The sequence below is a fragment of the Rhinopithecus bieti genome, unplaced genomic scaffold (genome assembly GCF_001698545.2).
Source record: "Rhinopithecus bieti isolate Rb0 unplaced genomic scaffold, ASM169854v2 scaffold_7308, whole genome shotgun sequence".
In the NCBI taxonomy this organism is placed as follows: domain Eukaryota; kingdom Metazoa; phylum Chordata; class Mammalia; order Primates; family Cercopithecidae; genus Rhinopithecus; species Rhinopithecus bieti.
Window position 1 is genome coordinate 756,611 of NW_016805423.1, and position 26,677 is coordinate 783,287.

Here is a 26,677-nt window from a genome sequence, read left to right on the forward strand (position 1 = left end):
TGAGCCTTACAGTGTCTTGACCACGTTCCTGGAACCTTCTTGTGGGAGGGTGTTCATCTTCCCCTATGACTCTGTCCCTAGTCTAAGGTGTCCCACAGGAAGCTTGAGGGCAGGAAGTTTTCCAGCCCAGGAGCCTGAGCTCAGACGGGCAGGAAGAGGGAGCAGCTCCTCTGTGGGGGACCTTTGAGAGCCCAGCAGCAGGATTTCGAGGGACACCTGGTCGGGAGCAAAAGGTGCTGAGTCTGTCTTTGACCTTGAGGCCAGCTTGTTTCTCCTGCATCCTCTCCCAAAAGGGGCTTTGCCTGTCATTCTCCAGTTCTAGTGTGGGGTCTGGGCGCAGTTCTTTTCCCTCTCCAGCCTCGGAGTCTCCCTCTGTGGACTGCGCAGATAGGACTGGTGGCACGGACCAGCTCGGCCGCCCTGGAGTCAGGAGCAGAGCCACCCGGTTCCCAGCCCGCCTTAGCCGCTCCTGGCACCGAGCGAGCCGCGATGACAATGGCTGGATTGTGCTTCATGTCCCTTCTCATCAGCATTTCTGTGCTGGACTCCTTCCACTCGCGGGTCGTCTCCAGAGCTCAGGAAATGAGGTGATCAGTGGGGCGAGTAAGGAAGCGGGGTTGGGAGAGGGGCGATTGGGCAACCGGGCTGCACAAACACGGGAGGTCAAAGATTGCGCCCAGCTGGCCCGGGCCGGGAATAAAAGGACGTGGGGCGCGGGAGGCTGCACAGAAGTGAATCGGACTGTGCTCGCTGCTCAGCGCCGCACCCGGAGGATGAGGCTCGCCGTGGGAGCCCTGCTGGCCTGCGCCGTCCTGGGTGAGTGCGGGCGCGGGGAAGCAGTGCAGAGTTGCTGGCTGGCGCGTTCTCTGCAACCCGGGCGGCCACCGCGCAGCCTGCATGCACTCCTCGCTAAGGCTGGAAGCCTGGGTGCCTGGGTGCCTTTCCCTTGCCTCTCTACGCCCCACCCCTGGCCTCTGCTTGGGCCTCTAGACACCTTTCACTGCACTCACTGTCTCCTTCCCGTCCTCCTCTTTGTCCAGTAAATCTTGCAGCAGCGAAATACAATAAATCAGAGCACGTCTAACCAGGTTACCAAAACCCTTTGCTGCTGCCTCTTGTCAAGTCCAAACTCCTTAGCAGGGCATTCAAGGCCTCCCAGGTCTGACCATTCCCCCTTTCAGAGTCTGATGTCCCCTGGGTGCCCTGGGAGCTGTCAGAGCGCCCATCGAGCGGTCAGAGCATGGGATTTGAAGCCAGACTTCTTGGATCCAAATCCTGACTGGCTCCTCACCAGGGAAGGGGTCATCACAGCACTTGCCTGGGAGGGTCAGGTGAGGGTCAGCTAGGTGGTGGATGCCGGGTACCAGTGGCAGATGTTGCACACATCCTGCTATGGGGCAGTGACTGACACCTCACTCCCCAACCTCCTGAGGTGGGGCCCCCTTCATACTCTAACTTCTGCCTGCCATTCATGGGGCATTTGTCACACTGTTGGGGCTTCCATGTTTAGTTGTCTCTCCCCATAAGCTAGCAATTCCTTGAGAGAGGACCCCACGTTACTTGCCTTTATCCCCGCACAGAGCAATTCACAGGCTGTGCAAGGTAATGCTCCACTGAGGACACATTCTCGCCTATAGGAACCCTGGAGGCGTGGCTTTGCGGAGGGGCTGCCACAGACTTACGTTGCCTCCTAGGATTTCCCATGGGCCAAGCGGGATGATGGGGGTCGCTGGGGTGGCATGGGGTGGCCCCTCCTCATGCATCCTGGGGAGCTGTGGGCCTCCTGGCCACGGGCTTTGTGGATCTTCTTCAGAGCCAGTGAGTCAGCCTTGCTGTTATGGCCCACAACATAACAGCATTTGTTGTTTCAGTGGAGATGACAGGGGGCCTTGGGCACAGGGCAAAAGCTCATGTGATAAGGATGCTATCTCTGCAACCACATGGATTTTAATAGTTACCCATGGCTGGCTTCAGCTGTTTTTCTGAATGGCAGCCAAAAAGTGTGGTGAAAATGGAGGGATAGTTCAGTGGAGACAGAGGGGAGACTGTTGAATTCGTGGAGTTTTTAGTTATTCCTAAACAGAGAGCAACAGACAAGAGTCACAGACAAATTAGTTCTTTTTTCATTAATTTACCTGCAACTACTGGCCAAGAAGGGGTGTAACTCAGAATGCTTTCTTCTTTTGTGCCCTGAGTAGCAGACCCAGAGTCTGGAGACCCAGATTCTAGGCCTGGCTTGGCCAACAATAAGCAGGGTGACCTTGGGTTAAAAAAAAAAAGGCATCATTCTTTGAGTCTCATTCCCTCTTCTCAAAAAGATGACAATTCCTCCCCTGCTGGTTTTCCAAAGTTTGAGGTATCGAGCCAATGTGTTGGGGTAGCTGAAAATACCCTGTGCACACTGAGGCTTATGTTCCATGGCAGGGCAGGGGCCAGGACAGTGACAGGAGGAGACAAGGCAGAGACAGAGCAGACTGTCATCTCCAGCTGGGAGCTGATGGTCATGCCTGCATCCCTCTGGCCAGCAGAGGGTGGTCAGGAGGAAACTGGGAGGCCATTAGGGCAACCTTCTATTGGCCGAGTCTCAGAATGCAGTAGAACTAGTGCCCTGTAGCGTTCATGGACAGGAGTGAGAGGAGGATGGGACTGAGGGGATGTAGCTGTCAAGGCCTTTCTAGGGGCGATGCTATCTCTCCCTCAGCACAGGGAGTGGGTCTCTTCCATCTCTGGTCTCTCTCCCCCAGGGCTGTGTCTGGCTGTCCCCGAGAAAAGTGTGAGATGGTGTGCAGTGTCAGAGCACGAGGCCACCAAGTGCCAGAGTTTCCGCGACCATATGAAAAGCGTACTTCCATCCGATGGTCCCAGTGTTGCATGTGTGAAGAAAGCCTCCCACCTTGATTGCATCAGGGCCATTGCGGTAAGTCGCTGCTGCCTAAAAGAGAGTGGAAGAAAGCCATACTTTATCTCCGGTCACTTTGGAGCAATTCTTTACTAACAGGTAGGAGGCTGACATGTGGGGCAGTCAACCCTGACTGTTATTAAAATCACTTCAAAAATGGAAATTGGGAGGTTTTCTTTAATGTGTCTGGAAAGCAAAAGTCAAAAAGCACATTGACTTTTGCTTTCCAGACACAGTAGATGCAAGGGTGACTGTTTTGAGACACTAGGTTCTCTGAACTCAGCAAAAATATAAGAATGCCTGCTATGAGGCTGGGCACAATAGCTCATGCCTGAAATCCTAGCACTTTGGGAGGCTGAAGCAGGTGGATCACCTGAGGTCAGGAGTTCGAGACTAGCCTGGCCAACATGGTGACACCCCATCTCTGCTAAAAAATACAAAAATTAGCTGGGCATGGTGATGCATGCCTGTAATCCCAGCTAGCTACTTGGGAGGCTGAGGCAGGAGAATCGCTTGAACCGGGGAGGCAGAGGTTGCAATGAGCCAAGATCCTGGCACTGCACTCCAGCCTAGGTGACAGAGTGAGGCTCCATCTCAAAAAAAATAAATAAGAATGTCCACTATCAAAATTATTATATGACCTTCTTTGGCAGCTTTTGATACACAACTGGGAAGACGAGTGATACATTCAGGGGGAAGAGTACAGTGTCCTGATTGCAGGTGACAGCTGATCCCTTTGTTCTTAGGTCTACAAAAATGCTCTCAATCCTTTCAATGTTGCCCCTGCCTATCTGTACTTGTCAGCTCCCATGCTGGGCAATGGGGCTGCAGTGGTGAATTAAACACACTGGTCCTTACCCTCAGGGAGCTCGTGGCCTAGTCAGGAGAGCAGAAAAACACACGAATAAGTAAACAACTAACTCCAAAATGTGGGGATGTACAATAGAGAGAAAGAGAAGAGTATTCTGACAGGGACTCACAGAAAAACCTGCTTTGTCCTGGGTGGTCAGAGACCATCTCTCTGAGAGAGATGTAATGAAGCTGAGACCCAAGGACTTAGCCCGGGTTGGCTCCAGTGTAAAATATACCAGGCAGCGAACAAGAGCAGATGCAAAGGGCCTGAGGCAGAGCAGAGCGGGCTTATTCAAGTTGCTAGAGGGAAGCCAGGGTGATGGGACCTGTCAAAGATAAGCACAGCCAGATATTAGTTTAGGCAGTGACAATAGGTTTCATTCAGTGACTACTGACAGTGGGGGAAAGAGCTGGGCTCCATTCTGATTTGTGCAGCGGTGATGTGGGCATTTTAAAGGGAGAATGAGGGAGGGGAGAACGCAGGGCTCTGCAGAGTCAGAGAAGTAAAAAGGTAGAAAGGGCTGGTCAGTGTAAATGTGAGGAGGCCAGCTGTGTCTGATAGCTGGCAGTTCTCTTGATTAGGACTCTATTCTCCCACAGAGACTGGGAGACAGACACTCTATCCATCCTGATGATTGTGTTGCAAAAGAATGGTTCTCAGTCCTTGAGACAGATGCTTGTGAGTTTCAAGAGATACATATTCACAGTTTTCAGCCCTTTTTAGTAAATGCTCTTGGAAAGGGAGGTCAGGGGCCTATCATCAGTTGTGTCGGCTAGAAGAAACAGATACATTTTCCTGGCAGCACTGAGTTTTCTCAGGCAAGCACTTTAAGGGGAACCAGGGCCATCCCAGGGATAGAGATTTGTTCTGCTAGGAGCCACGCCAGAGTCTGGTCAGGTCTCTTAGTGCAGGGGTTTGGACAGACTTGTCAAGTGTGGGAAATTCTACAGTTCTCAGCACAAAGCAAGCAGGAGGTTAGCCGAAGGGAAAAGGTGGAAGAGGTAGACACATCCAGATGAAGCGCCTGGCTTCCCTCCAGGAATCTGCGCTGGGGTTTTCCCCCTCTACCACTGTCTTTCTGATGGCTTCCCCTTGGCTTCCCTCCAGCCTTCTCTCTGTGGCTTTCCTTCTTCTGGGTTTGGTTATCTTGACTTGTGAGAGCTTGCTTGATTATAATCCTGTCCCTCCCAGCTGGCACAGGTTCCCCTGGGAACCCTGCAGCTCAAGTGCTGGACCCTGTGTTTTAGGCCTTAGCTCTTCAGCTCCCTGAGCCCCTGAGGCACCAGTGATTTCTTGGTGTCTTGGAAAAGAAAGGCCAGGTTCCTGACCACTCTCCCAGCCCCACTGCACTGGGCAAAGCTCTCGTTTGTTTGCTTCATTTTTATTCAACAATGTGAGGACTGGGGAAGGGAAGGTGTTTGCAGATTAAACAAAACCACGAAGTGTGTTTCATACATAAGGTCTAGTTGTTGTGGAACAGAAAGGCCCATTGTGTCTCTTAATTTTGTTTTGTATTGTGGTATATGTTTTACAACCCAAATGTCCATTGATGAGTGAATAGATAAAATGTGGTATACACAAATGAAATATTTTTAGCCTTAAAAATAAATGAAACTCTGATACATGCTGCACTGAGATGAACCTTGAAAACAAAAGTGAAGCAAGCTAGATACAAAAGGACAAATATTGTAAGATTCCACTTTTATGAAGTATCTAGAATAGTCAAATTTATTGAAACAGAAAGTAGAATAATGACTACCAGGGGTTGGGGTGGGGGAGAAATAGGAGGTAATTTTTTAATGGGTAAAGAGTTTCAGTTTCTGGAGATGGAGGTGAGGGTTATAAAACAATGTGAATGCATGTACTTAATGCCACTAAAATGTACACTTCAAAATGGTTAAAATTGGCTGGGTGCAGTGGCTCATGCCTGTAATCCCAGCACTTTGGGAGGCAGAGGCGGGAGGATCACCTGAGGTCAGGAGTTCGAGACCAGCCTGGCCAACGTGGTGAAACCCCGTCTCTACTAAAAAAATACAAAAATTAGCTGGGCGTGGTGGCACCTTAATCCCAGCTCCTTGGGAGGCAAAGGCAGGAGAATCATTTGAACCTGGGAGACAGAGGTTGCAATGAGTCAAGATGGAGCCATTGCACTCAAGCCTGGGGAACAAGAGCGAGACGTCTGATATAGTTTGGCTTACAACATATTTTATTTCATTTAGAAATATTATTGTCTCATTACTTGATTGTAACACAACAAAGCTCATGGAACTATAGTTTTTGCTTTGTAATTTGTTTTGTTTCATTTTGTTTTGTTTTTTGAGAGTCTTGCTCTGTCACCCAGGCTAGAGTATAATGGTGCAATCTCAGCTCACTGCAACCTCTGCATCCTAGGTTCAAGCAATTCTCCTGCCTCAGCCTCCCAGGTGGCTGGGATTACAGGCATGCACCACTGAGCCCAGCTAATTTTTGTTTGTTTTGGTAGAGACAAGGTTTCACCATGTTGGCTAGGTTGGTCTCGAACTCCTAACCTCAGGTGATCCACTTGCCTTGGCTTCCCAAAGTGCTGGAATTACAGGTATGAGTCACTGTACCTGGCCTGCTTTGTAATTTGATCAATAAGAAATCTTCGTAGAGAACCGGCAAGGACTTCTGGAAAAATCATTTTGATTAAAGACATTTAAAGCACAAAAGGAGTAAAACTATGTGTTTAAGTGTCTAAATAAAAGAGAGTTTGGCTCACTTTAAGGACTTACATAAAAAGAAAATAAATTATAGATCCAGTAAGAAGGCAGCTATAGTATTTCAAGGGAGCTGTTGATTTAAAGATGAGGGCTTATAGAAACACAAAGTCAAAAAGAAACATAACCTGAAGTAACGGTGTAATGATAAGAAACAAACCTGGACTATCTGGACTCAAATCCCAGCTCCATGACTTACTGGCTACGTGGCCAGGGGAAGTGACTTAACCTTTCTGTGCCTCAGATTTCTCACTTGTAAAATGGAGCTGAGATAGAGAGATGAGCTGCCCATGTGTTGGAGTAGACAATTATACCAGAGATGAGCAAAAATGGAAGCAATAATCAAGCTTTTGATCATTCAGTATGTGGTATCACCAAGAAGCTAAATCCAGAGAAAGTGCCCAGTTCCTCAGCAAAAGGGTCCTGCAGTTTTATGGACCCAGGACAGGAAGGAAGAGCATTGAGTACCGAGTCAGAGTGAAGATGAATGTTTTCAAGGTTTCCATCTTCCCCTAGAAAAAAAAATCTCCACAGAAGCACCTGAGGAAGACCTCAAAGGAAGTCTCAAAATAAAGAGGTCTCTGAGCAAAGGTCATGGGTTAGGAATGAAAACAGGTGTAAAAAGAGCGTGGCCACCCCAAGCGAGCTGCATCCTTGACAGCAGAGTCCCCTCCAGAGACTGCATTGCACTGGCTGTGCTCTGAGTCTGAGGTGTCAAGGGCGGCTTTCTCCCATGGAGCCTGCCAGGTTAAGCCTTTGTAATTGCCTATGGTAAAGTCACGTAGGATTTTTTACCAGGAGCTGAGCACCTCACCAGGGAAAAGAGAAACACAATCCATCCCTCCCTCTATGCATAAGGAACAGGAATTTGGTGGCTAAGTGCCCTTGCAAGGGAGACAGAGTCAACTGAAGCCAGCAGGGCTGTGCATGGTCTAATCAAGTTCTGACCCTGGGTCCGTGGAGTCCTGGTAGCCACTCTCTACTTGTGCGGGTTGAGGTGGGCCTTCCTTGGAAGTCAGGGCTTCATCCAGGACTGGCCTGTTCTCTTTCAGTTAAACGAAGCGGACGCTGTGACGCTGGATGCGGGTTTGGTGTATGACGCTTACCTGGCTCCCAATAACCTGAAGCCTGTGGTGGCAGAGTTCTACGGGTCAAAAGAGGGTAAGTTCTCCCTGGGACCCCAGGAAGGAGTTGTCACCCTTATTCTCTATGCTGAGTCTTGTGTTTTACAGGCAGGTTTTCATCTTTGGAGAGTGAGTAGGGAATGAGGGGCCCCATCAGCCGCCACAGCCACACATCAAGGCCTCCGGGGGCTTGGGGCTGGCTGAGGGCTGGTGCTCCTGAAACTGACCCCTGTGCCAGAGGGATATGCTTACCAGAGAAACACAGCAGGCTGTGTGCAGCTTGACCTACTGCGGACTAGTGATATGTCTGGGGTCCCTGGAGGCCTCTGGAGCCATAGGTACCACTCACATGGAAGAGGTCACTTTGGAGCACACACTCAGATGCCAGCAGCACTGCAAGTCTTCTGAGATCAACCTGACTGTCCCTGGGCCTGTGCCAGTGGGCAGGAAATACTTTGATGGGCCTCTGTTGCCACAGCTCCAGTTTCCTGTTGGCTGGGGTTGGTAGGTGTAGGCAGACATGCCGCAGGGCCAGGGGAGGCAAAGCATTCAGGACACATGTGCATGTGGCCTTCTTGCCCCTGTTTGCCTGGAGGGGTAACATTACAAATATACCTTCTATGGTCTTCTCTCTCCCCTGCAAGCCTAGGAAGGTTTTCCTGATTCCCTCCTCCTTATTGCCCAGTCCAGTAAAAGCAAGGCCTCTCCACTCCCCTCCCTCCTCAAGAGTCCTGTGGTGATGAGCCATGTTTCCCTGTACCAGGCTGAAGGCCTTCCATTCACACTGTGCCTTTGCAGATCCACAGACTTTCTATTATGCTGTTGCTGTGGTGAAGAGGGATAGTGACTTCCAGATGAACCAACTTCGAGGCAGGAAGTCCTGCCACACGGGCCTGGGCAGGTCCGCTGGATGGAACATCCCCATAGGCTTACTTTACTGTGACTTACCTGAGCCACGTAAACCTCTTGAGAAAGGTAAGCTGGCAGGAGGCTGGGTGCCCTCGAGCAGCTGCCTCTGCTCCAGTTGCCCACACAGGCCACACTAGGCAATCGCCATCAGCAGACATGTGGGATGAACTCAGGTGGGGGAAGGAGGTTAACCAACTTTAAACTGGCGGGTCTGCTGCACCAGCAGTGCTTGGGAGTTGGAGCTGAGACTTTTTTCTGCTCTGAGCTCCCAACACCCCAGCAGAGGCTGTTCTGATGAGTGAGGAAAGGGTGCAAGGCTCGGCAGAGGGTTTCAGTCTAGACGATGGTGGCTCTCTTGTCCACTTCTCTGGATTTCTTTCCTGGAGGTTTCTCTGGAGCCCTGCACCTCTCTAGGCAGTTCTATATCTGGGGCATGGATCCCAGAGGGGACCTCTCTCTGAGCTGTTCTGGCCTCTGACAAAGCAGGGAGAGGGTGCACTGAGAAAGACCCAAGGTAGGCCTGGGTTAATGGGAAGCATAGGCCTTCCTCAGATGGATGGTGGCAAGACAGAGGTCAACTGTTCCTATTAGAAATCCCTGATCTTGATGAGTTAGCATAAGGGCAAGCTGGGACTGCATGTGCTGGTTTGGTTTTAGTCCCCTCTGTTCCCTGATGGGCCTGGGTGGGGTGATGCCTTTGGCTGTGGCCAGCCTCACTCATGCTCTGTGGTCCTTTTCTCTGTGCTGAGCAGCAGTGGCCAATTTCTTCTCGGGCAGCTGTGTTCCCTGTGCGGATGGGACAGACTTCCCCCAGCTGTGTCAACTGTGTCCAGGGTGTGGCTGCTCCACCCTTAATCAATACTTCAGCTACTCAGGAGCCTTCAAGTGAGTGAGATGTCTGCTGCTCCATGGTGGCCAAAGTGCCAAATGTCCTCAGGGTGAGAATTCTTTGCTGGTCCAAAGCCGAGCCCTGCCTGCTTACAGGGGCATCAAGGTGGCCTAATCCCCTCCCAGTGAGTCAGAAGCACAACCTGGGACTCCTAGGTCAAGCCAGCCCATGTTCCCTTTCACCTGACCCTGACAAGCAGGCCCTTTTCCTGGGGGCCCTTCCTCTCTCCCCAGAGACCTCGAGCCTGGTCAGTGTCTCCTCTCAGTGGATCAGGCAGAGCCTGAAAGGACATTCATGCCTCTAGTGTCTGGGCCCACTGTCCAGGGACTGGCCCTCTTCCCTCAATCCCAGCAGTGTCACCTGCTCAGTACACTGCCTATCTCCTGCCCCCATCACTGTCTCTATTTGGGAAGCTGATTTCTTGCTCTCTCTTTTTATCTTGATTATATCCTAAAGTTTTACAACCAGCCAAGGGCACATTTTCACCCTCAGGAGACACTATACCATTATCTTCTATTCCAGAAGTTTAAAAACTCTTTTCACATGAAAATATCTTCAGTTGCATTTTGCTTCTTTGGGTTATTAGGGCTTTTTATCTTGTGTGAGCTCATTTCCCCATCTCAGCACTGCCCTGGAGGTCTGCACACCATGGCATTGCTTCAGCTACAGGGCTGCACAGAGGCCTTCCCCAGGCTCTAACCTTGTGTGAGTGCTGGACAGTGTGATCAGACTCTCCAGGTGCAGGTGGAGAAGGGCCTGCCCTGCAGGAGCCCTGCTGATGTGTTTCTTTGACCCAGGTGTCTGAAGGATGGTGCTGGGGATGTGGCCTTTGTCAAGCACACGACTATATTTGGTAAGTATGGGACAAGAATCCATCAGGGCCCCTCCAAATAGTGGGTGTTCTTTTTTCGTGTTCCCTTTTTCATGCTCAGTAGTTGGACATGAGCATACTGTATTTCTCCTTTATCATTGCCTGGGTTTCCACCTATACAGAGTTAGGTACCTACGGGGTCCCCATCTGGATTCCTGGGCCTCTTTCCATCATTCAACCTCTCCACACAGTGCTTCTGCCTCTGGGGTAGTGCTGCCATAACCAAAGACTGGGGGTTGGTCCTGCTAAGGTCAGGCTCATGGTGGAATGAGGAGCAATCACTGCTGCATGGGTATCAGAAGCCTTTACCTGGCTGTGGGGTCTTGAGCAAGTCATTCTTCTGCATGTTCTCTGGCCTTCAGTGGTCACTCCAGGCCTCTCAGCTCATACTTTCTATGATCAATGGAATTTCAAGGATGGGCTATGGCTCTCCTGCACTAGGCTTACCTGGGCTTTCCCTCCTCAGAGAACTTGGCAAACAAGGCTGACAGGGACCAGTATGAGCTGCTTTGCCTGGACAACACCCGGAAGCCGGTAGATGAATACAAGGACTGCCACTTGGCCCGGGTCCCTTCTCACACCGTCGTGGCCCGAAGTGTGGGTGGCAAGGAGGACTTGATCTGGGAGCTTCTCAACCAGGCCCAGGTATCCCCACCTGCCATCCTCCCCTCCAGCTTAGTGCTCCCTGCTTGGATTTGGGGGTTTTCCTCCTGACCATCTTGTCACTCTGGAAGTCTGCATGTTCAGGATACACTGGGAGCCATGCCACATGCCATTAAATTCTCTAAAAGCTGGGACTCCTCACAGAGCAGCAGGGAGTCTGTTGTGGTACTACCATCTGCTGCCCTTGCCTTTCTGGCTGGTGATATCTGAAGAGGCTCTGAATTGCTCTGTTCCATTCCTTTTTACCTAAACCAGACCTTCAAGGCCCAAAGCTAAACCCCTCCCCAACGAGGCTTTCCATGGCCCTCCCAGAAGGAAATGGTCTCTCTCCCCTTTCCCCTCAGCCTGGCTGTGAGGGGGCTGCTCGCACAGCAGCTTTACTTCCCAAGAGCTTGTGATTTGGGTTCAGCCAGCTTCCTCTTGCCCAGCCTTCCCATCTGTCCACTGAGAGTTTGACTGGCACCCACACAGGGCAGTCTGTGGATTTGCCACATTTCTTGTTCTCACCGATGTCTCAACCTGTTCCGGGAGACAGGCACAGAAGCAGGTTCAGGGAAATCGTGGACCCACAAGGGCTACGGGCAGAGGAAGTGCTGGGTGAGCAGGAGCAGGTCCAATTGCCCTCTCTCCTGGCATCTTGAACTTTTTCATGTTGTTTCCTGCAGAGATTTGTTTTAACTTCAGTCCCATTTCTCAGCCTCCTTTCTTCTCTGTTGCCATCCACTATTCTGTTTTTCTATGAACAGGAACATTTTGGTAAAGACAAATCAAAAGAATTCCAACTATTCAGCTCTCCTCATGGGAAGGACCTGCTGTTTAAGGACTCTGCCCATGGGTTTTTAAAAGTCCCCCCAAGGATGGATGCCAAGATGTACCTGGGCTATGAGTATATCACTGCCATCCGGAATCTACGGGAAGGCACATGTGAGTACCTGGGAAGAAGCAGGTGACCACAAGCACTTGGGAAACCTGGTGAGCACAGGGGCCAGAGATTGAGTCTTTTTAGGGACCTGCATGCCTCTCCTGATGCTCCTTTTTCTGACCTGTCTGTGAGCCCAGTGTTAGACTGATGCTGAATGGCATTAGTCATTATGAGATGGCCTTGATGTCACCATGGGCTTTAAAGGAAATCCACCTTTAAAATGACTTGAGTTGGTTCCAGTATTTCCTTTGCATCAATCAGGATTGCCTTGCCTACTTTGTGAAGCCAATTAGCTTATCACAGAGTAAATGAAATAGAACAAAATTATTATGTATTCCACATCTCCAGCCAGTCAACATATGCCATAATGAAGAGGCGTTTTGAGAGAGGTTGATCCCAGTCCTGAATTTCATTGAGTCACTGTGGTTTTGCTTGACCATTAATTTCTTCAGCAGACATTTATTGAACATCTAGCCATATGCTCTGCTAGGTGCTGGACATAGGATGGCATGACGAATATATATTTGATTCTGTTGTTCTGGAAATTTCAAACTATGGAGAAGATAAATGTTCAATAAATAGTCATGCTATTGAATGATGAATTAAAAAATAAGAGATATGTTTAAAAGGGGAAAACTTTGACAACAAAATACCATGGCCCTATGAGAGTGCAAAACAAAGAAAAACAGACCCTGGACTTGGGGTTAAGGCAAGGCTTCCTTGAGGAAGTGACTCGAGCTCAGTCTGAAAGATGAGCAGATGTACATTTATTCATCAGACATTTATTATGCTGGCCATGTGTTAGCATTGCCCTAACCCTGAGGATGCCCTGGTGAACAAGACAGGCAGGACCCTTTCTCTCTTGGAGCTTATGTTCGCCTGCAGAAAACCTAACAATAAACAATGAACATATAAATAAGAACACCTCTGGTAGTTAAGTGCTATCTGAAAAACAAGAAGGAAAAAAACAGCCAGAGGTCATATGGTGCCCAGAGGTTGGAGAGGAAAGTTGGCTTCTCGGAAGACATAAAAAACTAAATCTAAATGAGAAGTCACCCAAGAGATTGTGCATTGACTTTGCTTTCTAAGGTGATTAATTCCTTGAATGGGACTGTTTATTACTGGCAAATCCCAGCATTTGCATGAAGACAGTGAGCAGTGCTGATACACACCAGGCAACAGCTAGGGCCGCTTCTGATCTCTGGTTCTTTTTTTTATGCCATAGGCCCAGAAGCCCCAACAGATGAATGCAAGCCTGTGAAGTGGTGTGCGCTGAGCCACCACGAGAGGCTCAAGTGTGATGAGTGGAGCGTTAACAGTGAAGGGAGAATAGAGTGTGAATCAGCAGAGACCACCGAAGACTGCATCGCCAAGATCATGGTATGTCACTCCAGCCTTCCTAGGGCAGCATCCCTGTCATTGCTGCCTGCTGACCCCCAAGACTGAGCTAGTGAGTGTTCCTGGGAATGATGCAAAAATCTGGCTCCCAGGAACCTTGTCCTGACTATGTGAGCACAGTCCCACTGGAGGTTCAGAATCTTTGAGTTTGTGGATCTGAAGGATACCCACAGGGCTCAGTTTCCTCCTTGTATGAGAGTATGGTGAAAGGGCAGGCTGAGCGGTGCCTGCTTAGGGAGGCTGGACCGTGGTGTGGGTGTCCTGAGACCAGTGGTGTGCCATGATCACTGTGGTAAGATCCTAAGTAACTGGTAGGATCCAAGCAGGTAGAAATTTGCTTTGTTGATCAAAAGAGTATCCTAGCCAGGCATGGTGGCGTGCACCTGTAGTCCCAGCTACTTGGGAGGCTGAGGCAGGAGGATTGCTTGAGCCCAGGAGTTCAAGGCTAGCAACTTAGCAGAACCTTGTCTCTAAAAACGTTTGTTGTTGCTGTTGTTGTTGTTTTTTAAGAAAGTGTATTCCATGTTGGCTTACAGAGAATTTTTTAAATCCTGAATAATATTAAGAAGAAATGAAAAGTACTTATAATCATGTAATTCAGAGAAAATTCTCTTATTGGGATCATTTCATATAGGTTGCTTGCTACCTTTTACTCACCTCACAGTATCTAGTAAGCTTTTCCCATGTCATAAATCATTCTTATAAAACCTAATCTGGAGCTTCTGTGTTAGTGCATACATCGAGATGGGGGAGGGTGGTTTGCCCAGAGAGAACATGAAGTGCCAAGCTCCACTCCCCCTCCTCCCCACATTTCTTGCCCTCTGTGTCTCTTCCATTTGGCTATTCTTGAGTTGGATCCTTTATAATAAATCAGCAAATATATTGAAACAAAGATGCATATTATAAAGTCACTAGTACCTCTTGCCATTGTCAACTGATTTTTGCTGAAATATGTTAATTCTACTTTTTGAGCACTTACGAATAACCATGTATCTTCAGAACTATCTACCATGAAGCAAAAAGGGACCATTAGCCTCATTCTTTTATATTTCATACAATTTGTAAGTATCATTTTATACTATTTTTACATACATTCCATTTTAGTTTTTGTCTAAGTCAAGACAAGAAAAACCAAACTAAGTTAAAGCAAAGCCTACAAATTCAAAACCTGAATCTATACAGATTTGTTAGCAGTTTGAGTGGTTGGGCTTCAATATTATACTCTGGATGTGGGACAATAGATACAGTTTTTACGTCTGTGAAAAAAGGAACAACAAAAGACTCTTGGGAACATGTGAAATCTTAAATGAAGATGATGAAGTACAACCCAATGGAAACATATTTTAAAAGGTTCTTCTTGGACATCATAATTTGCTCTCCTATAAAGATATCATTTGAGCCTTTAACATTGGAAATAGCTTACAGATGTTGGGGCAGAAACCAAAGATCAACATTGCCATGTTCTGTGAGACCACATCCAAGTGGATGATTGCTGGACAGGTATGTTTCATGCATAACATTTAGTTCATAAAATTATATGCTACTTTAGGAGGTCCAGGGTCTGTGGATTATTGAAACAGAAGTAACCAATATCATTGCTAGTAAAGAATTATTGGAAACAAAGTTGAAAGACATAGTTTATTTGGTCCCACACCTGTGACACATCATCACTGTCAACGGGAAGCCACTGACCTGTCCCAGTTTCCCAAGGTTGTTATTGTGACACCATGGCTGCAGTAGAAAGTGAAGGTGAATGTGGAAAACAGATCCCAGAGCAACCAGTGCCCTCAGTTACTGCAGTAATCATGTTCATGTGTAGACACACAGGACTTCCAAGGGGAGTCATGATCTGGCATAGAAACATCATTACTGGTATTACTGGGATAGCGGAAAGGATTCCCAGACTGGAAGAGGAAGATGACTACATTGGATATTTGCCTCTGGTCCATGTTCTAGAATTAAGTGTTGAGCTTCTTTGTTTTTCTCATGGATGCCTGCTTGGCTACTCTTCACCCCAGACTTTAGTGGATCAGTCTTTTAAAGTAAAAAATGGGCTGGACACTGTGGCATGCAGTTGTAGTACCAGCTACTCAGGAGGCTGAGGTAGGAGGATTGCTTGAGCCCAGGAGTTTGAGTTCAGCCTGGGAAACATAGTGAGACACCATCTCAAAAAACAAAACACCGGAAGCAAAGGGTCTACTTCCTTCCAGGTTGAAACCAACACTGATGGCAGCTGTTCTGGAAATCATGGATCAGATCTACCAAAATGTCATGAATAAAGTGTATGAAATGAGTAGTCTTCAACACAATCTGTTTATTCTGGCCTATAATTATAAAATGGAACACATTTCAAAAGAGCAGAGTACTGGATTGTGTGGCAGCTTTGTTTTCTGGAAATTGTGAAAATATTCAGCTTTGCTAGGTGGAAATATTCAGTTTTTATTGTACGAAAGTGCTCCACTTTCTGCAACACACAGTAAGTTCATGAGTATGTTTTTGTTGTGGTCAGAGATACAGACTCACTGAACCTGCAGGGGCTGGAACAATTACAGATGTGTGGATTACAATACTGGCAGAAGTGGGTGTCCCATTAGTTTGCTGTGAAATTAAAGAACTAGGAGGAAGGTGGATATTTTAATACTGAAAAACCACATCCCAGAGGTGGAATTCTTATCGGTGGCTAAAATGTGACAATGGGATGCTACAGAAATGAAGCAGAAACAAAAGCTGATTTCTTTGAAGATGGAAATGGGCAGAAGTGGTTATGTCCTGGAGATACTGGAGAGTTTGATGGTTGTTTACAGATGATTGATCATAAAAAGGACCTTGTAAAACTACAGGCAGGAGACTGTGTTTCCCTTGGGCAAGTATAGCCAACTCTGAAGAATCTCCCAGTAATAGATGACATTTGTGCATTTGCAAACAGTTAATCCTTCTTATGTCATTGGATTTGTTATGCCAAATCAAAAGGAACAGAACTAATTTGAAAGAAAGGACTTACAGGAACTTGGAAGGAGCTGTTTAACAGTTGTGAAACAGAAGATGAGGTACAGTAGTCCCCCTTTATGTGAGGTTTCGCTTTCTTGGGTTATACCTACAGTCAACTGTGGTCCAAAAATGTTAAGATATTTTGAGAGAGAGAGCGAGCACATTAATATAACTTTTATTATAGTATGTTATAATTGTTCTGTTTTATTATTGTTGTTAATCTCTTACTGTGCCTAATTTATAAACTTTATCATAGGCTTGTATGTATAGGAAATAAACATTGTATAGGATTTCAGGTTCCAAGACTGGGGGTCTTGGAACATATCTCTTGAGGATAAGAGGGGGCTACCATACTTAAAGTACTTTCTGAAGCTGCTATTTGAGCATGTCTGAAAAAGTTTGAAAATCCATTAAAAATTGGTTTGAGTCCTGACCCATGGATCCTGAAACTGGTCTGGTGACAGGTGCCTTCAAGCTAAAACACAAAGAGTTTAATACACATTACCAGGCAGACTCTGAGCAAATGTGTGGAAGAAATGATTTTTCTCTTTTGGCATCAGTTTGCTACAGTGAGTTCAAATCAAATAGGAAATTATTTGAAATGCATGTTTCAACCCGTGAGGCAAACTCCATTCCTCATATTCAACCTAGACTTTTACTTCTTAAGACATCACCATCTTCAATGGACAGGATTAGCAAAATAGTAGGAGAGCAAACTTGTGTCTGTCTCTTTTTTCCTTTTCCCTCCTACAACTACCTTTACCACCTGTGACTATATTGTCAGTATAAGGAGTTTTCTGAATCATATTGAGGAAGCAGATTTCTAAAACCTCAAGTTTCTAAACATGATCTATATGTTCGGTTTATGACTTTTTAAAGTTTGGATGTGTAGAGGGAGATATTGAAAGTATATAAAGTGGCCGTTGGGGGGTGCTTTTTAACTTACAGTATTAAAAAAATGCAAGGCTGTTGATGTGAAATTACATACATTACAAATGCTTATGAATCAAATCATTATTGAAGATAATATTTGCTGATGTGTAATAATTATCTTGCATAAATTGAGAGAAATAAATATAGCCAACTTATGTTTTAAAGAAAAAAAAGATGATATTTTAATGTTGATATCTGTTCCATAGTATGGATGTGCTTCCATTTATTTAGCTATTCTCTGTCATTGAGGATTTAGTTTAATTTTCTTTTTGCTATTATAAATCACACCTGTTATTTTTGCCCACTTACACATTTTGTCTAAATAGTTGCCCACCGGTCTGATTGTTCTTTTATGGTTTATTACTAGAAAGTATATTGCCAGGTCAAAGGAAAATCTTACAAACTTTATTGAATCTAAGCATCTCTGAAATTTGGGACTTATTACAGCTGAGATTTAGATCATTTGAAAATAGTTGACTCATTCATTAAACACGTTGTATGCACCAAACACGGAAATAGCACTCAGCCAAGGAGGCTTACATTAGAGGCTAGAGCCCCCTTCAGAAGGTGCTGTGTGCCACAGCCACAGCCATGAGTCCCTGACTCCACTCATCCATCTGCACATGAGAATTCTTGGTGTCAGAAATATGTTGTAGGAGTGTCTCTGGGACAGTGTGTCCTATGAGAGGGCAAGAAGACTGAATGTGGGTCTTTGCTCTTGAACTAGGCACCTGGAGTTGATGATCAGTTCATGATGGTTGGGTGAAAAATGAGAGTACATTTGATTTTCTCTGCTGAGTGTGCCTGGTTGATCCTCTGGGGATTCAGTATCAGCACCTGCTGTCTCCCTGGCACTCATGTGCTGGTAAGGCTGCTTCAAGGAAACAGCGGGAAAGGTGGGTGGCACAGGAAACAGCCTCTTTTCATCTGCTGTGATTTGCTGTGTCTTTGCAGAATGGAGAAGCTGATGCTATGAGCTTGGATGGAGGGTTTGTCTACGTAGCGGGCATGTGTGGTCTGGTGCCTGTCTTGGCAGAAAACTACAACACTTACCGTAAGTGTTGTAAGTGGTGGGGAGCACCTCTCTGTGTTTTCTTCCTTCTGGGCCATGGAGAGAGGAGATGGAAAAATCACAGCCTGATTCATACCACAGCTACCACAAAGCTTTCCCTCTCTGAGCACCTCCTACTTTGCAAGCTCTGGGCTCCTTCATCTCAAATCCCCACAGTTATCTTGAAGGTTGGGAGTTATAGTACATTCCAGAAATGGGAAATGAAAGTTCTGCACTGGGAAGTCCTCACTAAAGATGACCCCATTGCAAAGGACAGCTGGGATTTCTGGCACTCTTCCAGGTTCCAAAACTCACACTTCTCTCAATGCCCAGTTGCTAGGATCTAAATACAGTTGGCCAGCACTCCTCTGTGCGCTCAATGCAGACAGAGCAGGAAACCTGACGTTCACAGTTTGTGGATAAATTCCAGAGGCCAGGAGGGGAAATGGACTTGCATGAGCCAGAGAGTCTGGACTTGTTGGGAATTGGTAACATGCATAGTTTTCTCTGACTTTCTTTATTCTTAGCTGCAGTATAAAAAAAGGCATGGTTTCCCAATCTATACATAAGGGTTTAACGCCTTCTTCATTTTCTTTTTTCCAGCAGACGGACCTAGTTGTGAGAATACAGCAGAGGACGGTGAGTTGGAACTGATAACCTCTGGAGTTAAAAGATAAATTCCCATTGTTTTGGGGAATTGGCTAGATTTAAAATTCAAGTATATAAGGCACTGTAAGAGACCAATTTTTACAATGTGAGCAAATCATGGAAGGATAGTAATTGATAATGATGATTATCCCTTTACACTTGCCATGGCTTGCACATGGGATTTTTCGTTTAATGTTATAAGGTAGGTTTTGGCATCGTCTAAGGATACACAAGTGGACCCTAAGCTCAGGGAGTTTACAGACAGATCATCTAGGATTATATATCTAGGAAGGGAAATCCAGGTCTTTCCCACTGATCCTCAACTTACATGACATGAGGCCTGCACATTTTCAGATAAGAGTGAGCACCAACTAAGGAACTTTGCTTATTTGTTCCTTATAGGGCTCAGTAGAGAGCTTCACACAGTCAGATATCAAGGAACATAAAATTATCTGACCTTCCAGCCAGGGCTGGGTCCAGGAACCCAGGCAAACCTGGCTGTCACCCAGGGCTCTGGCTAAGGGTACATATGAAGAAACAGAGCAGGAGCAAGTCAGGAAGTCTTACACCAAGGCGAGCACTGCCGCCCTATGCTCAGGCCCCTACAGGTCACATTCCAGACAGCCACTACTGTACAAGTCTGTCCTTGCCACTTCCACTCATTACAACCTCCCAGCCTCTCCCCATCACTTGCGGAGCTAAGCCCTTCAGCAGATATAGAAAAAGCCATTTTTATCCTATGGATAATAAAGATTCTGTTTTGTAATCTGAATTAATTAAATTGGCAAACCAAAATCGTAGGTTAATATTCTATTTCCCATTTTAAGGACCAGTATATATTTGCTGCTGAAAATGGCAGCTGACTTGATACTGACATTTTCCATTTTGCATATTTATTTTGGTATAAAACTATATTCTTATCAGAAAATGTTTGGCCCAATTTTTCTCTTTTGCTTATTGATCTTTTACTACTATATCTCAACATACTTTAATTTATGAAAGTTTGTGGTTACATTAGCTGTTTCAGTATCCATTCCTTTGATAGGACACATTGGAGGGTGAATTGCTGGTTTATAACTTCAGTGACTTTATGCATTTAGGGAAGGGTTAAACACCCAGTCATTGCTCTGATGATGATGTTTTCACAATATTTTGTTTTTAAAGTTCAAATTAATCTCCTCCTGACAAAGTTCCTTGTACTTCCCCTCAGTCAGTTACCAGGAAGATCCTCTCAAGACACAATGACTGATTGAGGATATCTTTGCTTCCCTAGAGAAACTGATTGGAAGCAGACACTCTGGAAGCCCCAGAGATGTTAATACATCCTTTTCTGGTGGATTTCTTGCAGGGTATTTTGCTGTAGCAGTGGTGAAATCATCTTCTGACGTCACCTGGGACAATCTGAAAGGCAAGAAGTCCTGCCATACGGCAGTTGGCAGAACCGCTGGCTGGAACATCCCCATGGGTCTGCTCTACAGTAAGATCAACCATTGCAGATTTGGTGAGTGAATATTGGGAAGGAGGGCTGCTGAGGGCTGTGCCAGAAAGCAGGGTCCTGCCTTAGGGAAGAGGAGTGTGGCATAAGACGCTGTGGGCTCTGGTTCTAGAGAAGTAGAATTTGGTCAAAGAACAGTAGAATTTGCTGTCCTCAAGGACATAGCAACAAGGGCTGGGAGGGCTGGAACTGGGTTGCTGAGTTGGGACGGTTCATTTCAGTTGCACATAATGGCATGAGTAAATATACATTTATCTCCCACGGGAAAGACCAGAGGCGAGCAGTGCATGGCTGGTATGGTCATGAGAAACCCAGGCTCTTTCACACTTTCTGCTCCTCCATTCTGAGCATGAGACTTCCATCTTCAAGGTCACCCCATGGTTGCCATCACATCCATGATCCAGGTAGCCCCAATCACCAAGGGGTTACAGCAAATGGAAGTTTATATCACCTTTTTAAAGGAGCTCTCTAGGAAGTCTAACCAGTTATTTCAGCAAACTTCTCATTGCCCAGAACTTAGGTACATGACCATACCTAGCTGTAAAAAAGAAATGTAATCTTTCATTTGGGAATGTCCCTGCCCCAGATAAAACCAGATTTTTGTTACAAAGTACAAGGAGAAACAGATATTGGGTAGACAGGTAGCAATTCCTGCCACAAGGTTTTGTAGGGTGTGTGAGTGTGGGTGATCCTGGGTCTCTTTATGGTGTTGGCAATCTCACCAAGTCCCTGCCCAGCTCCTAGGACACTTCTAAGCAGTAGAAATCACCTTATTTTCTATGTCCTCTGAATATCACCAAGTATGGGCTTATTTCTACCCCGCTTAAACTTTTAAGTGTAAGTTCTCCCACAGACAGATATTTTCCAGTGGTTCTGATTTACATTAGCTTCCTAAGTACTTTGTCCCTGCCACCTCCAAATTTGGGCAACTCTTTAAAAAAACAAAGGCCTCTAAATCAGTTATTAACCCAGAAAACCCTGTGGGTTCGGGGAAATGGTGATGAGAGTATGTCTCCATACCAGGGTGCTTTGCGACACCACTTAGACATGAAGCAAAGCGCAGCCAGGGTGATATTCAGAAAACTCAGGATCCCCACTGACAAAGGCACTACCTCTGTTCTCCTGAACCTCCTAGCACTTTTATGGCCACAGGAGAGCAGCTGAGCTGCAAAGAAAGTTCCCCATCCTTTTCCTGAGGTTGGAGATGTAGCAAAGGCTCTTCTAATGAATGGCAGGGAATGGGAACATCTGAAAACAGGTGGCACACGCTCAGGAAGCAAGATCTGCCGACTTCATCCTTTTTCTATTCACTTTCATGACATTTTTCATTTCTTCTTTCTTTGGCATAGTGATGACATCATTATTGTGCTCAAATAAATCCCCTCTGCCCTAAATTGTAATGGTCATTAACTCCTTTTCCCAATCTCAATAGGTTCCCTTTTAAAGCCTACAGCCTGGCAAGTCCTGGGTTGGTGGTGGCTGGTCACAGAATTAATTAATATTTTCTACTTATTCTGGGCCATGCAGCCCTGTTATGTCTTAGATAAAAGCCGCTTGCATTGACTCAGGAAAAGCTGACTTCCTCTTGTCCTTCTGCGCAGATGAATTTTTCAGTGAAGGTTGTGCCCCTGGGTCTGAGAAAAACTCCAGTCTCTGTAAGCTGTGTATGGGCACAGAACCAAACCTGTGTGAGCCCAACAACAAAGAGGGATACTACGGCTACACAGGGGCTTTCAGGTGAGTCTTTTAACCCTGACACAAACAGAATAATATACAAGCCTTGGCCAGATTTCTTTTAGGAACGAAGGTAAGATTCTTAGGTTCCTATTCCGTTAGTGTTGTATGTATTAAGAGAGTAGATTTCACAACCAGGTATAGAGTCACATGGGGCGGGGCAGCCAGACTCCCCCAGGATGCTGACATGGCTGTCAAAGACAGCAGAGACTTGTGTTTGGTACAGTTTAGCGGTTTTCAACTGGTAATGATTTGACCCCCAAGGGACATTTGGCAATGTTTGCAGATTTTTTTTTTATTGTGACAATGTTGGGGTGGGGGAGGAAGTGCTACTAGCATCTAACACATAGAAGCCGCTAAACATCCAACAATGCACAGGCTAGCACGGTACAACAAAGAATTATCCAGCCCCAAGTGTCACTAGTGCCTCGGCAATGATACCCTACTGTAGTTGAATAAACACTGAGGAGAGTTTTTCCATGCACCTCTGGATAATCTAGAACAATACTCATCTGGAAATACAGAATAGTACATGATTCCTAAATTTCTAACTACAGTTGTACTTTATGGAGTGCCTATCATTCATTTTCATAGAGACACCTGTGTACCTTGCTATTTTTTTTTTTTTTTTTTTTTTTGGAGACAGGTTCTCTCTCTGTTGCCCAGGCTGGAGTGTAGTAGCACACTCATGGTTCACTGCAGCCTCAACCTGCTGAGCTCAAGCGATCCTCCCACCTCAGTCTCCCTAGTAGCTGGGATTACAGGCATGCACCACCACACCGAGCTAATTTTTGTATTTTTTTTTGTAGAGACAGGGTTTTGCCATGTTGCCTAGGCTGGTCTTAAACTCATGAGCTCAAGCAATCCTCCTGTCTTGGCCTCCCAAAGTGCTGGCACTCACAGGCGTGGGCCATGTCTGGCCCTACCTTATTACTTTCTAACTACCCATTCTGCTTTAGGCCTTCTGTTATCTGGTGGTTCATGAATCCACAAACTGCACAATGATGGTGGTATTATAACTGAGCTTCAGTAGTGATGTAAAAAACAAAGGTCATTCCTATTTTCCAGTTAGAGCCACTTTGTAAGTTACATTAAGTACAATTCACATTCCCCAAGTTTCTAATTTCATAAAGTAGAGCGTGTTGTTTTCACAAAGATTGAAGAGTTTGGGGGACTTAAAATAGAGTTCCCCTTTGCATTTTATACCTTGTCTTTTCTGGTGGTAACATATGTTTGAGAATTATAGGTCATGAGAAAGGCTCAAATAACATGTATGTATAAACATGCTTAAAATAAACGCATATAAAGGCTTCTTTTTCTAAACATGTCTTATAAAACGTAGCTATGAAGTAAAACATACCAGACTGATAAAAAGACTCCAAACTCCATAGAAAATAAAATGAAATCAATATGTGGCACAATAGGTACCCTGTCTTCTCAGCTAGCTACCCCCAAAACTCTTGAACCGATGCAGGAAGAGGCAGGTTCTTTTCCTCAAAGCAAGGGGATTAAAGTACATGGAGAGCAGGGTTGGGTCCATTGTCCAAATGTCCAACCCACCTGGCTCATCGAGGAGGGCCTTGTGTAGACTTTGAAGTACACACTAGTTCATCATGTGTGTGGTATGCCTTTTCAAAGGACTGGAAGACAGTCAAAATTAAAATTAGAACCCTACTAACCAGAGTTTATTTTGTTATTATTTCTTTTCTGAAACTTCTTGAGGATTTGTAGCTCAGAGCTGTGTTAACAGCCCCCAATACCACACCAAGGGATATGTGGTCTGGGAGTTAGTAGAGTCAGGTGCCTTTATGCCAGGTTTTGCCATATTCTCTGCATCTTTCAAAAACAAAAACAAAAAACCCCACAACATAGCAAATGCTCCATAAATGTTAAAATTCTTTTTCAAAGGAATGAAGGACAGCACAAATTGCAATTTGTGATGGAGTTTCAGTCTCTCACAAATGTTGCCTAGACATTTGCCTTGTACAAGAACCTGAAGGAACTGAGTTTTTCATTCATATGCTGGGGGAGGCATCACCTCACTGAAAATCAATTCCCTAGTATCCTTGTTGATGTCAGGGAAATGAGGTCATCTCTCAGAGAAACTGTACAAAAAATTAAGATTTAGTATGTGGAACTGAGGTTGTATAAGTACAATCAATTCAAAGTGTTTTGTTTGTTCTCTTTATTCCTTACATTGCTTACTGTTAGAATGGAAGTTATAATTGCTGTTTTCAGATGGCTGTCCTGAATCTATAAGGTAGCCCCTTGAATGACAGATAAGTCACTCTGACCACCTCCTTTTTCTCTCCCACTATCTGGACCTCTGCAGATGTCTGGTTGAGAAGGGAGATGTGGCCTTTGTGAAAGACCAGACTGTCCTACAGAACACTGAAGGTATGTGCACCTGCTCCTCTGTCTCCCTGGATCACTAGATCCTAGTCACTGGTATTCACTTGTATTCAGGGATGCCTTTGTGAAAGTATTATGTATACTGCCAGACTTCAAAGCTCTGATTCTCAATCTGTCTGCTTGGTGAAGAGAGACATGTTCACCTGGGTGCACAGAATGATCAGGATCAGGGGGCCCCCAATGGCCCTAAATCCTCCCCAACACTCACTCCCACAGCTGCAAGCCTTGTGCTCCTTTCCCCTAAATACTTCAGTGCCCATTTCCTAAGAATAAGACAATCTCTTGCATACCCACAGTACGATTACCAAGATCAGGATATTTTACATTATGTGGATATAATACTCGTCACATCTACAGTCCACATTTAAATGTTGTCAGTTATCCCAGTAATGCCTTTTATAGCTATTTTCTGTATTTCTGGGTTGTGTCCATTGAGAAGGCCTAGAGGCAATGGCACACCAGCAGGAGTAAGCATCAAGATACTGGCTTATAAGTACGCTTCTTTGCTAAAAGGAACCAGAACTCCTTGGAAAAATAGCTGACCTCAGGGCTGGGGCAGGAAAAATACATGCTGAGCCTAGAACAACACAGTGCTCAAACAGTGATAGGATACTCAAAGCATACAAGAGCCAATTGGCAGGATCTCCGTTGCTAAGTCCGAGAATTTTGAGCATTAAAATAAATAATGATAGCAGTAAGGGATAATAGCTCATTGAAAGAAATAAGAATGCATGAGGCAATACTGATTAAACAAATGAAGAAGGGAAAACTACTGAATGTGGAAGGAATGACAGAGTTAGAAAACTATCACTTGGCAATCAATATATTGATAACTGATTCAAGCAGGAATCATCAATGGGTGTTAGCTTGTGGGTGAAAGTTGGACAGCCATGACATTAAAAACAAACAAAACAAAGCAAAACAAACATTGGCCAGAATAAGCGCTCCACACCTGACCCCTCAGTATCACTAAGTGCTAGCAAAACCCACTGGAATTCTGGTTGTGAATACTTCCCTGCCTTCTTTCATGTTCATTCCCCCAACTCCTCACCTTTCCTGGGCAATTCATTCAGAATGAACCAGCTTGGCACCAGTCCCTCCAGGAAGCCTTCCCAGGTAGCATACCCCATCCTACAAGAAGACACCTCTGTTCATGTTGCCATTATTATTGAATTCACCACACTCTGCAATACACTTTGGCTACAGAAACTCTTTGAGCTCTTTTTCTTCCTCTTATATTCCCAGCACCTATTAGTACACAGTAGTTGCTAAGAATTTGTTTGAAGAAATATTGGGTTGACTATTTCCTTTCTTCCCTCGTGTTGTTGCTTTTTCCTTTAAGGGAGTGTTACCCTAAGCTTGGCTCTTTGCCACCCTTGATTTCTTTTGGTACACTTCTGAGGAGAGCTCCCTTCTCTAAGCTTTGACTCTCTACTCTTCGCAATGACTCAAACATTCTTACCTCCTGAATAGAATTAAGATAGGAGGCCTGACCTCCAATCTCAGTTCCATTCCAGTCTATTTCCTAAGGTGTCACTTTTATGTAGAGAGTACATTGGCATTGCAATTGTACTTTTTTACGCATGTATATGGATGTCCTCATATATTGTAGTTGCATATCTACAATTCATATACAACTCAACTGTCCTCATCTTTCTGTCAACATTTCCTCTTCTTCTCCCAGCCTCTATCCCTATGGAGAATCAATCCTGCTATACTCCCTGCCCATCAGGCCTAGATTAAGTCTGTCAGTCAATATCTTATTTCTTCAAAGTGTGTCTTTTTTTAAACTAAATTTTATTGTGTGCATTTAAGGTAGACAACATGATTTTTAAGAGTCAAAGTAATTTTGATGTATTGTTAAGTGTGGGAACTACTGGTCTAATACCCCTGATTTAATATCACATTCCTGATAAATATTAGTAATTATAGGTCACATCATGTCTGATTCATCATACTTATATTTTGCACCTTCTTACCTTCTTCTGTTATTAATTTATTGCTTTTTCAACTTATATTTTAGATTGAGGGTACATATGCAGGTTTGTTACATGGTGTACTGCATGATGCTGAGGTTTGCGGTATGACTGAACCTGTCACCCAGGTAGTGAGCCTAGCTATAGGTAGTTTTTCAACTCTTGCCCCCTCTC

The 26,677-nt window shown here is 45.5% G+C and overlaps 2 protein-coding genes and 1 pseudogene across 3 annotated transcripts in view; all 3 read left to right on the plus strand.

The window, feature by feature from the left end:
- Positions 1-591, plus strand: part of LOC108529865 (inhibitor of carbonic anhydrase) — a 46,913-nt gene extending 46,322 nt beyond the window's left edge. Inside the window, exon 14 of the mRNA XM_017872397.1 lies at positions 388-591. Coding sequence (XP_017727886.1) covers positions 388-591 — 204 coding nt within the window. The remainder of the gene's footprint in view (positions 1-387) is intronic.
- LOC108529873 (serotransferrin) overlaps positions 273-26,677 on the plus strand; it is a 32,176-nt gene continuing 5,771 nt past the window's right edge. The window contains exons 1-14 of one of the 2 annotated variants that reach the window (XM_017872420.1): positions 273-816; positions 2,745-2,917; positions 7,543-7,651; positions 8,413-8,589; positions 9,276-9,408; positions 10,210-10,265; positions 10,750-10,928; positions 11,693-11,870; positions 13,094-13,248; positions 18,142-18,241; positions 18,842-18,877; positions 20,235-20,387; positions 21,983-22,118; positions 24,448-24,512. In XM_017872420.1, coding sequence (XP_017727909.1) covers positions 774-816; positions 2,745-2,917; positions 7,543-7,651; positions 8,413-8,589; positions 9,276-9,408; positions 10,210-10,265; positions 10,750-10,928; positions 11,693-11,870; positions 13,094-13,248; positions 18,142-18,241; positions 18,842-18,877; positions 20,235-20,387; positions 21,983-22,118; positions 24,448-24,512 — 1,693 coding nt within the window. In that variant the 5' untranslated portion in view covers positions 273-773. The remainder of the gene's footprint in view (positions 817-2,744; positions 2,918-7,542; positions 7,652-8,412; positions 8,590-9,275; positions 9,409-10,209; positions 10,266-10,749; positions 10,929-11,692; positions 11,871-13,093; positions 13,249-18,141; positions 18,242-18,841; positions 18,878-20,234; positions 20,388-21,982; positions 22,119-24,447; positions 24,513-26,677) is intronic. The other variant, XM_017872421.1, reaches the window with a different exon arrangement.
- On the plus strand, positions 14,253-18,134 carry LOC108529874 (long-chain-fatty-acid--CoA ligase 3-like; annotated as a pseudogene).